The sequence below is a fragment of the Bufo gargarizans genome, chromosome 2 (genome assembly GCF_014858855.1).
Source record: "Bufo gargarizans isolate SCDJY-AF-19 chromosome 2, ASM1485885v1, whole genome shotgun sequence".
In the NCBI taxonomy this organism is placed as follows: domain Eukaryota; kingdom Metazoa; phylum Chordata; class Amphibia; order Anura; family Bufonidae; genus Bufo; species Bufo gargarizans.
This window is the reverse complement of record NC_058081.1, coordinates 651028973-651046439: the sequence shown is the minus strand read 5'-3', so window position 1 is coordinate 651046439 and position 17467 is coordinate 651028973. Positions and strand designations below refer to the sequence as shown.

The window sequence follows — 17467 nt, the reverse complement described above, 5'->3', positions numbered from 1 at the left end:
GATCGAGGAATGATTTGGCGCATTGCTATAATAAAGAATCTGAGAATACTTTTCTCTGCTAATTTGACTCTACCTGGGAAGACCGATAGGAGAGCTATCTGTGGAGATGGAGGACCTATAGAGAGGCTCGTGGAGCTTGAATATGTCCCGCCACAGTGAGGCAACCCCGGGGCAGTCCCACCAGATGTGTAACATCGTGCCCCTTGACCTCAGGCAGCGCCAACAGGTGTCTGGTACTGAGGTGTAAAACTGGTGTAGCTTAACCGGGTCCTATACCATCTAGACCAAATCTTATAGTTGAGTTCCTGTATCTTACAGGATATAGCGGACTTGTGGGAAAACAGTAAGGACCTCTTCCACTGAACAGATGTGAGGGTACATCCCAGATCATTCTCCCAGGATTGTATGAGTTTTTTAGCTGGAGCATGGAGTTCCTCCAAGTCGTCCCCGATCTCTCCCGAGTTCAGTATGGCGTATATGAGAGCTATAGGGTGTCCAGGCGCAGAGGTCGCAACACATAGTTTTTCTAAATCGGATAGGGAGGATTGAAGTTGCAATCCAGGTGCCAGAGATCTAGTAAAGTTGCGTAATTGGAAATAAAAGAACCAACGTCCAGGTGAATCAGGTATAAGATGCAACAGGTCTCTAAGGTCTATTAACCCCTTAGTGGAGTGTATGTCTCCTGTAGCCCAAAAGAGGGTAGGGCCTTGAGGTTTGGGGGTAGTGATGGGTGACCAGATAGGCTCGTGAGAGGGCCAGGGATCGTGGCCAATTTAACTTTGGAGGCAAACCCAATCCAAGTCCCCACTATGGAAGACAGGAAAGGCGAGAACTGTTGGATGGACAATTGGTTCAAAGTGTCTTGCGGGTACCAGAAGACACCATGGATCAAAAAATGGGGCCAGAGCATGTTCTAACTCGACCCATAGTTTTGTGTTAAAGTTGTGTGTGAGGTCAATTATGCAATTGGCGACCACCGCTCTATAATATACCAAGAAGTTGGGCAACCCCGTGCCTCCCTGAGTCTTTGATCAGGACATTAGGTTGTAGTTCAGTCTAGCCCTGGACCTACCTCAAACAAAACGAGAGGCTATTCTTCTGAGTCGGGTAAAATAACAGAAGGGAACCCGGCAAGGGATTGTCTGAAATAAATATAAGAGCCTGGGCAGGACGTCCATCCTGCCGAACCAGGAGATATTTAATTTTGACCAGGATCGAAGGTTATTTTCGATAGTATATAGTATGGACTAAAGGTAAATAGTTGAGCTTAAACAGGTGGGAAGGATCCGGAGATATGTGTATTCCCAGGTGTTTAAGCGTGAGTGGGGAGCATTTAAACAGGGAGGAATTCTTGAGAGTGGGGACTTCCCTTGAGCGGAGAGTGATATTTAGCATTTCAGATTTTTGGATATTAACTTTGAAGTTAGAAAATGAGCCAAAGATCTCAAATTCTTTTAACACAGAGGGCAGGCCAATTCTAGGAGAGGTTAGGTATAATAGTAGATCGTCGGCGAACAGTGAAAGTTTATGTTCTACGTCACCAAAACTGAGGCCTTTGATCGATTCATTGGCTCGTAGGGCATTAGCTAAAGATTCCATGACTAGTATGTACAGGAACGGGGGGGCAGCCCTGGCGCGTTCAGGAAAGGGATCTGAGAGTGTACCATTAACGCGTACTCGAGCAGTAGGGCAGGTGTACAGAGCCATAATTCTGTGAACCATTTTGGATCCCAGGCCAATATGGGTTAAGGTTCTCTCCAGGAAGTGCCAGCTGACCCTGTCGAAGGCTTTTTCAGGCATAAAGAGCTCTTCGATTGTTTAGCTTTAGATATCAAACTAATGGACTTGATGGTGTTGTCGCAGGCCTCTCGTGATTGTCTATTGTTGTGACTTAGATGAAGATCAGATCACATTTTATGACCAATTTGTGCAGAAATCCATATCATTCCAAAGGGTTTACATACTTTTTCTTGCAACTGTATATATAGCTTATGCCTCTCTTTTCTGTGGCTCTGAAGGACACGCCCGCTGCTGACGATGCCGCCGGTGCTTTCGATGCCGCAGCCTATCTGCCTGATAGAGAATGTTAACGGGAACACACTGGTCATTAATAAAGATGCGGAGAAGATCCTTCTGGAAATCTCGCAGCCGGTGGTGGTTATCGCAATCGTAGGAAAATACCGGACGGGGAAATCCTATCTGATGAACAAACTGGCTGGGAAAAGGAGCGGTGAGTTATAAATGCTACGCCCAGAACCCGTCACATGTGATATAATATCTGCAGAGTATTAGAGAAGGAGCGTTATATGAAGAATAGATTGTAACCCAAATAACGGGGGGTCAGGGCCGCCACTAGAGGGGGTCACTGCATGTACGCAATCCTCGTGACTTCAGTACTAGCTGCACAAATCCATATGTAGTTAGCGCCCCCCAGTGGTGACTGCAGAGAGTCAGAATTATATACTTTATTATATCAAGTAAGAAATAGATACATTGTCTCTGGACCTTTTATCTCCGTGAGATTCTTTCTGTGGATTTGTCGTACAGATGAGTAAATCCATTCAAAACTGATCAGATTCATCACAAATTTCACCAAAATTCTTCTTCCAAATGAATGCAAATCATGCAAAAAGGTGCTCGCCATTTTACGTTAAAAATTCAGTAGTGAGGGAAATCGGGCGGAAGGATGAAGATGGGGGATCACATGACCTGGAAGGAGGCCCACAATGCCTTGCAGTCAGCCTGACATCCAATCAGGAGGGAGGATACTGGCCGGTCTTTCAGGCTTTATGCTGACCCTGAAGCACATGCGCCATTCTGAGCTTCGCCTCTGATGTAATCGGATGTGTCCGGAGAATGAGAGTGGTAGTGGCTCTGACTGTAATAATTATTCACAGTACCAATCCTCACACTCTGAGTCTCCCTATGGTTGGGCAGTAATCGGAGGGTGCACCCTTTCTTCCCTTGGTACACACCCTGATGTCGGGGCTCCTGCCTGATAGTAGTCGGGGTACTCTTGGTGTTATGAGTGTTGTATGGGTTCAGGGCAGGAGGTGTAGGGTAATGGTGCCAGAATCAGTTTCCAGGCCAGTTGTAGAACATAAATGTCTCTTTACTAAAAAGCAGAATGGGAGGTGTAGTACATCCAATGGTATAAACAGTTCCAAACTGAAAATGCAAGTCATCCCAGATAGCAATATATGCATATAGGCCAAGGTGGGGGTTGTAGTACCGCTACCTCTCTCTTTCCTAAAGCGTCTTTCAGCAGAATCTAAGTTTCTTGCAAACTTGTCTGTAATTTCCAGCTGAGGGGCACAGGATTAAGATATGGTGGGCCATACCATGTCCAAGTGTGAAGGGAGCAATGTCCCTCTCACTGCAGCAACCAACAATCTGCTCATGTGCAAGCTTGTTATCGAACCTTAATCAGGTTCCACTGATTATCACGTATGTGTCCAACAAGATCATTCCACATTAGTGAACCCGTGTGTCAGATTATATAACACTTACAGATAAGGTGGCGGATACAAGCCGACCTTCATAAACCAGAAACATAACATTTGACATTCACATTGATTGGTACAGAAGAGGGATGAGCCCGTAAACTCCGCTTATTCTTATCTATGTTTTCTGTTTATTCACTCTTTGTCTGCAAACCCAGAACTGGCGCGCTTCACAGAATTATAACTAGATAGTCTGCAGAGCATCTGCAGACTATCTCAAGGCCAAAGAAGACAGATGAATATTATTCTAGAAAGAGGTTAATTCTGACACAACATATAATATAACGCACTCTGGACATTGTTGCACTCACAAGCTGAACTCCACCGGGCCAAGTTGCTAGCAGTGAATTTGGGAGCTGATGGCGCTTAGTCTCGATAGAAGATCCTAGCTGCCGTTATTTGCCTGTACTCTAAAGTGGGAGGGAATGTGGCCCTCGGTGTGCTGCAAGGTGCACCCCACCATCAACACCAGGAGCAGCTGTTACCGGCAAGGACAGTACATGTCTTTTGCTGCCCACTGGGTCAATGTTTTGGGCAGCAGTGACGCAGCAAGAAGGTTTTATTGATACCTCCATGTTTATGTGGGTCTGGTTCCCACCCCAGGCACTTGTCCTCCTCCATGGACATCCTCCCGTCACCCACAGCAGCAGGGAAGAGCCTCTCCACCACTCCTCTGATTGAAGTGAAGAGTTCCCACGTCATGTTAGAGCCGATCGGCCTTGAGGAGCCACAACTATACCACCAGTCATACTCACATTAACCCCTTCACTGTCCTAGACCTGGTCAATTTTAAGGCTTCAGATTTCTGTGTCTTATTTGAGTTTATTTGTGAATCTTTCCAGGTTTTGCTCTGGGATCCAGCATCCAGTCAAAGACCAAAGGGATCTGGATGTGGTGCGTTCCTCACCCTCAAAATCCTGGACAAACCCTTATTCTACTGGATACAGAGGGACTGGGCGATGTGGAGAAGGTGGGTTACACTAATCGGACAGATATGAAGGGCTCTCTGTAGTGTTGATTACTCATTGGTGGGGTTGTCAGAGTGTAGAAAATGAGCTTGCTTTTTTGTAAGAACAGCGCCCCTCTTGTCCTTAGTTTGTGTCTGGTATTGCAGCTTATCCCCATTTAAGTGAATAGAGCTGAACCCCAAGATGAGACACAGTCCATGGAGCAGTGGGTGCTGCTTCTAGAGAAAAAGAGAAAACCTTTTTTTTTGGTACTCTTTAATAAATTTCTCTCCCAGCTTCATTCACTTAAAGGGATACTCCAGTATTTCAAGTTATATCCTGTCCACAGGATCAGGAAAATCTACTTGATCATTGGGTATCCTACTGCTGGGACCCCACCGATCATGAGAACAAGGACCTGCACTCTGCAGCTCCATTCATCTCTATGGGATTGTCGGTGGTTACTCCACTTGGTTATTTCTGGCAGGCCCCATGGAGATGAATGTAGCGGCAGTGTGCATACTCGACCTGATGCTCCATGCGGTTTGGCCCCCCGTTCTAATGATCGGTGGAGGTCCCAGCTGTAGGACTCCCACTGATCTAATAGTTATCCTTTATATTGAATAAAAGATAACTTGAAATTACTGGACAACCCCTTTAAGGTGGCCCTACGTCTTCAATAGTCATCAGCCAAACGCTTATTTACTTCAGTTCCCCTCCCATTCACATGCACACTTAGTCTGGCAGTCGAACGTGCATGCCTTCTCACTGGGGAGAGGGAAATAAGGGACTAACAGGAACTTCTGGCTGCTCATCTCCCTTGAGGAGGATTGGTTGTTGAAATTCAGCAGGTGTGATCCTTCTTTCCCCAATATCTGTTGAAATTTCTGTAAAACATCTCATACCCATTAGCCTGCCCCACCGATATTGGCAGGTTTTGCCACCATTAGTCTTATGTGTATGGCCTCCTTTGTGTCTTTTACGGGCATCAGAACAGTCGTCAGTCAAAGCTTTCCCTGAAATAACTATCGCTGGGATTGTGCTAGGAGTGAAAATGAAATCAGGGCTGAATACCAGGAAAGTGAGGAGCCATGTCCAGGATTTACTTTACTCTTTCAATCCTCTGCTGCTCGAGCAATGATGTCACACCATAAGGGCTCATTCAGACGGCCGTATGCTATCCGCAAAAATGCGGATCCGTTTTTTTGCGGATTAGATGCTGACCTATTCACTTCTATGGGGCCCTTTTCTATTCCAAGGTTCCGCAAAATAAATGAAACATGTCCTATACTTGTCCGTGAAAATCAGGACATGGCCCTATTTAAGTCTATGGGTCAGCAAAAATACTGAATGCTATCCGTTTTTTTGCGGATCCGTTTTTTTGCGGATCCGCAAAAAAACGGATAGCATTCAGTATTTTTACGGACAGCATACGGCCGTCTGAATGAGCCCTAAGGCTTATGTACATTAGAAATCTACAATATGTGATCCTTGGTGATTTTGAGGAATTGCATTAAATTTATTTTCTTGTACGACAGGGAGACTGTAAGAACGACGCTTGGATCTTCTCCTTGGCGGTGCTGCTGAGCAGTGCCTTCGTGTTTAATAGCTTGGGGACCATTGACCAGCAATCTATGGAGCAGCTACAGTATCCTTAATGCACATTCATTTAGGACTAAGCAGAGGTGTACATAGAGAAGTGAGGGCCCCATAGCAAGGATCAAACCAGGGCCCCCACACAGGACTGGAGGGTTTCTGCCTAAACCCTTTTCAATGACTCTTGGGACATTTTTCCACGGCTTCATTTGCTAAAACTTCCTTTAAAAGGAAGAGTCCTGACCAAGTTTTCACCTCCAGCAGAAGAGGAGATGATCCCAACTAAGACTGGGCCCCTCTTGCCCTGGGCCCCATAGCAGTCGCATAGTCTGCCGCTATGGTAGTTAATTCCCTTGGTAATAAGTTTTATTAGATTTTATCATTTCATTTACTATATTTATCTGCAATCCATCTATGAACCTTATTCGGGGATGTATCATCTTCCTCACCTTCTATTAGGCTGTGGTTCCCCTTTTTGTGCCTGCAGACCCTTTACAAATGTTCAGAAACCTCTTCAGTCACAGAGAAATATAAATGATGTGAAATAGTAACAGGAGAGAAGAGTTTGGGGGAGGAGGGGGATGGAGCTGCACTGTCTCTGCCTCAGTTTACTGCTCTAGAAGTAAGAGGCGAGCAGAAGGTTAATGACGGCTCTCACATCACATGGGTCCATCTACTCAACAGGCATGGAGAGAGAAACTCTACAAAAGAATCCCAAATATTCAGGTTACATCTAAATGTTATCTGCCGACTTATTGATCTATTTCAACCTGAAAAGACAAATCTACTTCACATAGAAATTAGTGGAAATTCTAACTGGTAGAATGTAACCGAGCGTGCCATGTCGGTGGTTGATTCACTGGTGGTGCCACATAGACTCTAAGACCACACAGTGTAATGTGCTGTAATTACACCTTTGCATAGCAAACCCACAAGGGATGCCAAAAAAGCCTCAAGACCTCCCATCCTCCAATGGCCTCCCAATACTATTAGGTCACTTCTGTTTCCAGGTTCCTGGGGCAGCACTTTGCATTTTGTAGGTCCTGGTGGTGCATCCGCTGCTACCACTGTTTCTCTCTGACTCTGCTGTACTGACAGGCTGGCTGTATAACTCAGCTTCTTCTGTAGGCTGCACTTCTCTCATGGCTCCTGAGGCTTCAAGCTTTGGCCTCCATGGCCAGCGGAGCTTAGGGTGCTCTGGCTGGCATGGGCACGTCCAACAGAGACATGCCCCTGCACACCCTTCCCCTAGCTGGGGGTAAACTAGACTGACTAGAAACTGGTCCCCACCCTTCCTGCAGGAAGTGGGACTCGCTCACCTCTCTCCAAAGGGGGATAGAATAGAATGGAAAGCTCCATTCTACCTAAGTACAGTTCTGCTGTGTTTGCTCCCACCTGCAGGTGAACCAGGCACATTACATGAACAGTTACATAACATTAATACACATGCACAGTGTGGAGGACCTGGAATAAAATACACAGTCATATTAGCCCATAAAAGACAGTAGCAGGGTGCAGAAGTGGTAACACCACTCTGGGATGTTACATATATATGTACCTAGAAGAAGTGCTACTATATACAGGAGTATATACTGTATAGATGTGTATATACTGTATATGTACCTTGAAGAGCTGATACTATATACAGGTGTATATACTGTGTATAGTGTATATTCTGTATATCTACCTAGAAGAGCTGATGCTGTATACAGGAGTATATACTGTATAGATGTGTATATATCTGTACCTAGAAGAGCTGATACTATATACAGGAGTATATACTGTATAGATGTGTATAGTGTATATACTATATATGTACCTTGAAGATCTGATACTATATACAGGTGTATATATGTGTATAGTGATGCTGAAGGCGGGGGCGCTCACACTGATTGGATTTACATTTCTCTTTTCTTCACATCTGGTGGCGTTAGAGGCAGAGCTGGTTAAGAGCTGTTCATCCTTTCCCTCCCAGAATTCCAGAGGAGCATATATGGCCTATAAGTCTCCTCTCACTGATTAAGGTGCTCTCTCCCTAAGGAGAGTTAGTTCCCCCTTACCCAGACACAGGCCTCTCACCCAGTTAAGCCAGTACTCTCTGCACTGCACTTATAAGGGGCAATCACTCCTGAAACGGCTGTCTGCAGATGAGATGCTGGCTTATTTAATATCCAAGTCATGTCTCAAGGCTTATTTTAAGAGCTGAACATAGACTTATTGGATAGCTGCCTTACATCTGGTGGCATTAGAGGCAGAGCTTGTTAAGAGCTCATTTGCATCTTTTCTTCATTAACTTTACATTTTGTTCATTGATAACAATAAACTATTAACCCTTCTATTGGTGAAAGCTTACTTACTGTGCAGTGGTTTTCCACACCTGCCTAGGACTTTTGCACCACTCTGTATATAATCTCCATTTTCCTTTACATTAGATTTCTCTCTTTCTCCTCCTTTCATCTTTTCCTTAACAATACAATCTCCCAGTTATGTGACCGAACTGACAAAACTGATTAAGCTGAAGTCGTCCTCTGGGGCAAAAGACGACAGCGGCGAATATAAGAGATTCTTCCCGTCATTCACCTGGTGCGTCCGAGACTTCACTCTATTACTGGAGAAGGACGGTAAACCCATCACAGAAGACGAGTATCTGATGACATCTCTGCAGATGAGGAGAGGTAACATTTCTAATTTTAAGCATTTGTTGACAATAATTTCTGTAAGTTTTGATAGGTGTGCGGGCTCGGGGTGCCGGACCAGGGTGGGGGTGGACTTTTCATGTCTAGGTAATGTGTCTGGACGTGAAGTTCCAGCTGCAGTTTGAGTTTCGTGACTTCTTCTTTAGTACTTCACTGATCCAAATATTGGATTCTTATTGATTTCTACCACATTTACACAAAAAAAAATTAGAATATAACTGCTCAGAGTTCCTCAAACGCTGCATATTTTTGCCCCATCTTTCTGTTTCTCATGTCGGCTTTTTCCTTCCCCTGTTCTCCACATCACTGCATCCTGGCAGGATCTTGCCCTGTTTTACTTCCTGTTTTCTTCAGCTTCCTGTTGGGTTTTCTAACCAATCCGAGCATGCCTTGCTTCACCTAAATCACATGAAGATGGGAGGGAACAGTGGCGCAATCCCTCAGAAACGTTGAGAGTAAAGCATGCTGGGCCTGGTTAGTCCTGCCATGATGCTCAGAACAGGGGAAGGAAAGTGCTGAGATGGAAAACAGGAATATGGGACAAAATATGGCATTTTTGGGGGCAGTCTGGGCAGACAAAATGTTATTATGGGACTGGAGAGCCTCTAGTGAAAAAATAATTTGTCTAACTAGAAAAGCTACAATTTCTGAGGAAATTGTGTTAAGTGCTCTTGCCTCCACCAGTAGTCTACAACTGGAGTGGCTTGAGTAACTGTTGTGTGGTTGGAGTGGCTGGAGTAACTGTGGAAAGGTTGGATTGGGCAGAGTAACTTTATGGAGTGGGCAGAGTAACTGTGTGGAGTGTTTGGAGTGAGTAAAGATAATAAACATTACACTAACCAATTAATTGATCAAATTTAAAAAGTGCACGTGGCAAACTTGATAGAGTGAGAAATGCATTTCAACTTGTATTTATTTATATAGCACATTTAATTGCAATGTTGTTGCCTAAAGTGCTTCACAGTTATATTAAAACATACATTTATAAAAACATTAGCAGCCGATTTGTGTAGGTGGGCTTGAAAATGAGTGAGTGGTGGCAGTTTAGAAATCATGTCCTGATTTTTCAGCTCACACTCTAGCTTTTATCACTCTGCTGGCTGCCCACACACCTGGGTTCCTATGGCAACTGACTCTACAGCAAGAGCAGAGAAGAGCGGTTAAAAACAAACTGCTCCGACTTGCTCACTTCACTGGTGGTTGCCATCTTCAAACGGTTGTAGTTTAAAAATTATAAATCCTACAGTGAAGAGCTTTATATCGTGAGAATCACAAGACCCAGACCTAGATAGTATGTATCTGAAATATTAAAAATGAAGGCACAGTCGCAGTTTAGAAATTGCCCTTCAAATTTGAGGTGGCTAGAGTGGAGTTTCAATGAATGTCAATGGGCGGCGTGAGTTGCAAATAAATGGTCATATTGTGAAAACTATCAGGACTATGGCTTAGCTGTGGACATTTTTAGTGGCAGCAGGGATAGCTGAACGTTTTGATATAAGATTGTGTAGGTGGGCTTGAAAATGAGGGAGTGGCGGCAGTTTAGAAATCATGTCCTGATTTTTCAGCTCAAACTCTAGCATTTGTCAGCTCCCACCCTAGTTTTGAACATTCCGCCTTTCGTTCCTATTGGACCAATTTGATCACAAAAACGCCGATATTTCATGAACCATTCGGTGAAACGTTTCACAAAGTAATAGCACGCCAATTGGGAACAATCCGCACTTTTCGGTATATTACTGTCTATGTAGTGTAAAAACTGTGGGAGGAGTTAGGGTGGTAAATTTGGCTATAATAATAATAATATATATGTGAGATAACAGTAAGTGGTCTTGCCATGCAAGAACACTTAATAATTCGTAATTTGTTAAAATATAGAAACACTTGAGTTCAACTTGAAAGAAACTCTTGGTCATCAAGACTCTCTATTATCACTGCTCCACTCTCACACTTCTCCCTTTCCTAAGGACTAAATGCTGTAGATAAAGCAGGAATTCCTGATGAGTAGAGTAGACGATGACACCTCCTGTCTATGTTCCCTTCATGTTCATCACTATATTACAATATGTGGCAACTCATCATAGAGATGAAGTCTCACCGACTGCTGTACAATTTGACTTTTCATGTAATTGATTTGTCTTGAGATTAAGAACTTCATTACTGAAAAAATATGAAGAAATGTTCACTTTTAATTATCCTTCTGCTGCATTATCAGTGAAGAAGACGTCTTCTGTCAATTCAAAACAACAGTCCAAGTGCCTCCTTCATCTTTTCCTTAAATCCTATTTTGTCTCATTATGGGATTAAAATTGTTACATTTATCAAGAAATCCGCTGTGTGTCCCAGGAGCTCAGCCATGTCCTCCTCCTCCTCCTCTTCATGCATCTGGCTGTAAGGCAGCTGGTTGTAGTAGGAGCGCCCCCCCCCCCCCCCAATGTTCAGGCTGCAGTAGAACAAAAAGATTGTTTTTGTACTTAAATTGTAAAAATATAAAGTAAAGTTTATCTTTGTGTAATGGTAATATAGTCAGGTGAAATGTACTATAGCGGTATAGAGAATGGGGGTGGAGAAGGGGAGGATACAGTCCATGATCAGTTCTAGGGATAAAGAATAGTCTAAGACATGGCATTTCCCACGTATGACGCTGATGCCATATTGCCTGGAGATGGCATCAATTTAATATTTGTGGCAGTCAGACCCCTGTAACCCGCTGGCCAATCACAAGATCAAAATGGCAGCAGAGTATGGAGGCCATGGACTCTCCATGTGGCCTCCGATAAAAGTCTAGAAAAGCCAACAAAAACCCGATAGCATCACTGCCCCTTCATTCTAGTGATCGGGGGTGTCTACAGCTGTGAGACCCCAGGTGATGAGATACTGATAGCAGATCCCGGAACCAGGTTATAAGATCTAGACTCAAGAGCCAAGTGATGGTGACGTGGTCCTCAGACTGATATAAACTTCCATCATGTGGTCCCGATTGGTACCAAGTGTCAGCTCTACTGTGACAACCCCGGTGTCCAATGTATGGTACATACTGGTACCTGCAGCTGCCAACAACTGGGAAGCCCCATTGAGAAATCTCGACAAGCTTGTCGGCCGGTTCACCCCTGAGCAGAGCGGCGTTCACTTACTGTATAGTAACACTGATAACTTATCTCTTCAAGGTACTGACAAGAGAACCTCGGACCATAATTTACCCCGTGAGTGCATTCTACATTTTTTCCACACGCACAAATGTTTCGTATTTGACCGACCGGCGTCAAAGAAAAATCTTCAGGTTCTGGAAGAACTAGAAGAAAGTGAACTGGAAAAGGAATTTGTGGAACAGGCAACAAAATTCTACAGTTACATGATCACCGAGAGCCGCGTGAAGACACTGGCTGGAGGAATGGAAGTCACCGGGAGAAGTAAGTCACATACTGAGGAATAAGTATACACGCCCTCCATTAATGGGCATCTGTCAGCAGATTTGTCCCTCTGACACTGGCTGACCTCTACCATAGCACTTGGCAGCTGAAGGCGTCTGTGTTGGTCTCATGTTCATATTTGCCCGCATTGCTGGGAAAAATTATGTTTTAATGTATGCAAATGAGCCTCTAGGAGCAATAGGGGCGTTGCCATTACACCTAGAGGCTCTGCTCTCTCTGCAACTGCCGCATCTTCTCCACTTGACAGGGCGAGGCGTGACAATGTTTACCTTATTGTTTGAATCACGTTTTTATGTGATGATTTGTTCTATTGTTCATATTACTATCCAATCTATATAAAGTCCTAAAATCTTTCAGTTTTCACACTGACCCCCATAATAGACTGACAGTAACTGTAAAGATAATTTCTTAGCAGTCATCTCATTATCATCACAGGCAGGAATACAATAGCAGATCACACCTATATTACACAGTATCCACCATTAGAAAACAGATGATCACAGCTCATCCCCTCCCTGCACAATGACCTCTGCACCTCACAGAGCATGCCCACAACACTCTCCCATAGAAGTCTGCAGGTTCCTATAGTCCATGTAACTGTTGTAAAGCAAATCTCTGACTGCTGTTAACAGCTCAGGGATGATGGTCGTACAATGCTCCATGTTGGATCTTTACTTGTATGTTCCAGTGTTAGCGGTTCTCGCTGACTCCTATGTGAAGGCAATTCAGAGCGGAACGGTCCCCTGCATGGAGAATGCGGTTCTGGCTTTGTCCGAGATTGAAAACACAGGAGCTTTACAAGACGCACTGTCCAAATATGAACGTGAGATGGACAAACATGTCCTGAGGTTCCCAACAGAGACACAGCAAGAATTCCTGAACCTACACATGGAATGTGAGAAAGAGGCCATCAAAGTCTTCCTGGGACGATCACTGAATGATAAGGACCAGAAATATCAACACAGGTTGAAGGTCAGTCCCAGATCCAAATGTCCCCAAAATTGTTTGAATTTCTGTATTCTTATGTTCTGAATGCCAATCATTAGTTCTAGGGACCAGCATGATAATCCAGAGGATAGTCCATGGTCACCGTAAAGGTAGAGAGGCTGACAGCTCCCTCTCTGGACTTCTCCATACACATACATACTCAGATCTGCTGACAGCTCCCTCTCCGGACTTCTCCATGCACATACACACTCGGATCGGCTGGCAGCTCCCTCTCCGGACTTCTCCATGCACATACACACTGGCATCGGCTGACAGGTTCCATGTGAGTTCGTCTGACAATAGCCTAATGTGTCTGGGGGCTCTAAGACAGTGACTACTCTCCATTAGCATGGGACAATATGGGGATTCACTATGTCAACAAGTTCCCATGATGCAATCAAAAACTATTTCACAATCACTGATCAAAAAGTTTCCAAATTATTGCAGATCGTTTGTATTCACCCCGAAGTTTAAGATCTATAGATTTTTCTCACCACTTGCTCCAGCACAGTCTTGCACAATACTGGTGGTTTCCATGATGATTGCAGAGTATTTCCACCAAAAAATGTCACTTTTTTCTAACAGGAACTGATTGATAATAAAATGAATGAATATTCCACAAAGAATGAAACGGCTTCAAGAGATTTCTGCAGGAAACTTCTCCGACAGCTGAGTCTGACTATGGAGGATGACATATTGGCCGGAAGATATTCCACACCTGGGGGACACAAATTGTATTTAGTGGAGAAGTTTAAGGTTATGGAAGCTTACAACGTAACACCTGGAAAAGGCATAAAGGTAACAGGTTCACAAAGATGATGAAGGCAAAATAAGAATCACATTCAGTGACCTTCCAAACAGCGACGTCGTAGGAATCCTAAACAATTAGCAAATACATAATTACAATGTGAAATTCCGATTAGGCTGGAGCGTCCGCTTCACTACCATTTTGGATATCTGAAATACGATTCCCTTAAAAATAGTCAAACTACAACTGCATTATTCAGGTAAAATGACCCCCCCCCCCCCCCCCCTTAAGCATTTTCACTTTTTGTAACCACAGGCTCTGGAAGTGATCCAGGAGTACGTCTCTGAGAAGAAGGACGTTGAAGCTTCCATCATCCAAGCAGACAACACCCTGACTGAGAAAGAGAGACAGCTAGCAGGTGAGAGACGGGCAGCTCCTGAAACCTGTAATGTCCTGGCCCCCGATATTTGACCCATTGAGGTCTCTGGATCTCTGTGCTTAGAAAAGGGAAAACATTATGACCCTAACTATAAGCTACAAAATTCTGACAATGTGTAGTAAGAAACTGTGCAGAAAAAAAATAAAAAGCGGCCACATTGATGAATCGACCCTCTTTATTAGGATTGGTGGGGTTCCCTGTACCGGATAAACCAACTGATATAGAGTTTCTTGGGTTCCACCGGTGGGGACCCTCTGATATTTATCTATTAATACTTATCGGTATGTACTCACTATTTTAGAGGAACGGGCTCAAGTGGAAAATGCAGAGAGGGAGAGAGAAATTATGGAGCAAAACAACAGAAATCTGCAAGAACGCATGGACGACCAGAACAGGAGCTTCGAGCAGCATAAACAAATGGTCATGGACAACATGGAACGAGAGAGGAAGATGATGATGCAGCAAAATGAACTGGTGATCATGCAGAAGCTTAAGGTAGAGTATTGTAGAGCTGCCCGCGGACATTAGATGTTTCTTGGTGGAGCATGACCCAAAACTGGTCAACACCATAAAATGCATACAGTTTATTAAGTGGTATTGTTCTTGTGCCATCTCTTGGGGGTTGTGCATCAGTTACGTCTGAGTAGCAGTTGCTGACCCTTCGAGTCTTACTGGTGGTGTCTTGCTGCTCAAGTATACAGTAGTCAACAGCTTTAGAATTTTGCAGGCGTTATGATAAATTTCTTCCTTGTCTCATCTCTTTTTTGTATTCAATTTTAGGAGCAAGAAGTGATGATGAATGCAGGGTTTCACGACAAAATGAACGCTCTGCAGAGAGAAATCAATAGTTTACGGAGTCAGAACAGCTCAGAGGAAGGAATTTGTATTTTATTGTAAACTTCTTTGAAAAAATAAACTCTTTAAAAAAAACTCCTTAGCAAAAGTTAAAATGATTGGTGCAGTAAAGTTCCCATAATCTGGATCCCACATTCTGGAATTCTTGGTAATCCAGCATAAGAGAAGAATGGCCCCAATGGATGGTCTGACTGTTCCTGTAACTGGACACTGGTGGAAGATCGGGCCACTGTCCATTCCGTGCAGTTTACCCTTGATAAGTGTCAGACTTGAAGCACGTTGGGGTCCACCTAGATGGAAATTTATAAACAAGGGCAAACTACTGTATGTGGACCATTGGTTTGGTAGATGAATGGGCACAAGCATGGAACCTTCAGCAAACGATCTGTAGACAGTGCAGTCAGGAATTTGGCAAATTTTGGCAAAGTAAAAAAGAAGAGACTGCTGGTACTAAAATGAGGATGGGGCAAGGGAAACTGGGAAAAGGAAGCCACCGGCCCCTATAACTTTGACCAAATAAAACTCGGACAACTTAGTTTATAAACCAATCTTTTACTGGGTGATGATCGGCCACAGCAAATTGTTTCCTTATTACAAAAAACGGTATCAAAACCCCACCTCCTCCACGAACCATTTCTCCGCTGCGGTATACCACCCTGGGTCCCCAGGGCGTACGTTCGCCAATAACTGTTTACCACGATCTTTCATTTCCAAATTCCGCCACGGAGGAGGACCGTGTCTCACACGGGATTCCGACCACCACCCAGCAAACTAAAAGCTTGTTCGATGCCATCCTGCAAACCAGACAAAAAGATATCCAGACCTATATCTGTGAGATGTACCCCATCTGGCCTCATCAGAGGTCTATTATCGCCCTCTAACTGCCAATGCCGGACCACTATCCCCCCCTTTGAACGCACAAATCGGGACATTCGGGCATTCAACGTCCTCCTGCATTTCTCCATAGCCTCCCCGTCCCTGGCGCCGTGCCAAACTATCCTCGGCACTACTTCTGACCATACGATCGCCAACTCCGGGAAGAACGCCGGGAAGCGCTCCAAATCAGACCTCATCAACGCCATTAGCTCCAACATCCTCTGAGAACACAGGTCATTTCCACCCGCATGTAGGACCAGTATAACCGGACCCACCAACCTACGTCCAATCTCGACCACTTCCGGTAACACTTGCGCCCATCTCAGCCCCCGAAGACCTCTCCATTGCACATCTACTTCCCTGAATCCCAGGCTGCGACCTCCAGGCCTGCATTCCGCCCTCTGCGCTGCCCAGAATATGTAGGAATGCCCAACCAACCAAATCACTGGACGACCGACTCCATGCGCCTGCCAGGTGGCAGGAGTCACCGAAGAGCTGACCAACGGCATCAATTGTTGAGCACTAGACGCCATAGGAAATCCGGGAACGCTCGTCCATCCATTTCCGCTTCCGGAAGAAGGTCCCGAAAAACCTGCCAACGGAATTGAGAAAGAGCATCAGCGATCCTGTTATCCACCCCCGGAACATGACGTGCCCTAAAATAAATATTGCGCTCCAAACACCTTAGCACCAGATGCCGAAGCAATGCTAGGACCGGCAATGATGAAGAAGACAACCTATTAATACATTGAACCGTACCCAAATTATCCGACCAAAAACACACATGACGATTCTCTAGTCTGTCACCCCAAATCTCAACTGCAACTACAATAGGGAACAACTCCAGCAATGTTAGGTTACTCACCAACCCCAAATCTCTCCACTCATCCGGCCACTGAGACGCACACCATTCCTTACCCAACACCGTACCAAATCCACAGGAGCCTGCTGCATCCGACCACAGCTCAAGCTCGCAACTAGAAATTTCCTGTGAAATATAACACGTATGGCCATTGTAAGAACCTAAAAATTCACGCCACACTTTCAAATCAGCCTTGAGCGACCTGGTCAGTCGAATGCGATGCCGAGGGGAAACCACTCCCCGTGTTGCCAAAGATAACCGCCGCGAAAAGACACGCCCCAGAGGCATAACCCGGCAAGCAAAACACAACAAACCCAAAAGCGACTGCAGCTGCCTAAGAGTCACTTTCCTCACCACCAGAAACCCCTCAATCAAAGCCTTCAACCCAACTAACTTGTCCTGCGGTAAACGAAAAACCATAGCCACTGAATCTATTTCAATACCTAAGAAAGACAACCGCGTCACCGGACCCTCCGTCTTTTCAGCCGATATGGGAACCCCAAAACGCTCCATCAATGCCAAAAAGGCAG

At 44.7% G+C, this 17467-nt stretch overlaps 1 protein-coding gene across 5 annotated transcripts in view; it reads left to right on the top strand.

Annotated features, from left to right (window-relative positions):
• LOC122928901 (guanylate-binding protein 2-like) overlaps positions 1–15597 on the top strand; it is a 32584-nt gene extending 16987 nt beyond the window's left edge. For 4 of the 5 annotated variants that reach the window (XM_044282213.1, XM_044282211.1, XM_044282209.1 and 1 more), the window contains exons 2-11: positions 2019–2230; positions 4346–4473; positions 5989–6098; positions 8531–8721; positions 11907–12149; positions 12859–13142; positions 13743–13955; positions 14221–14323; positions 14646–14839; positions 15125–15597. In XM_044282213.1, the coding sequence (XP_044138148.1) occupies positions 2038–2230; positions 4346–4473; positions 5989–6098; positions 8531–8721; positions 11907–12149; positions 12859–13142; positions 13743–13955; positions 14221–14323; positions 14646–14839; positions 15125–15241 (1776 nt within the window). In that variant the 5' untranslated portion in view covers positions 2019–2037 and the 3' untranslated portion in view covers positions 15242–15597. The remainder of the gene's footprint in view (positions 1–2018; positions 2231–4345; positions 4474–5988; positions 6099–8530; positions 8722–11906; positions 12150–12858; positions 13143–13742; positions 13956–14220; positions 14324–14645; positions 14840–15124) is intronic. The other variant, XM_044282210.1, reaches the window with a different exon arrangement.
• Positions 15598–17467: the final 1870 nt, after the last annotated feature.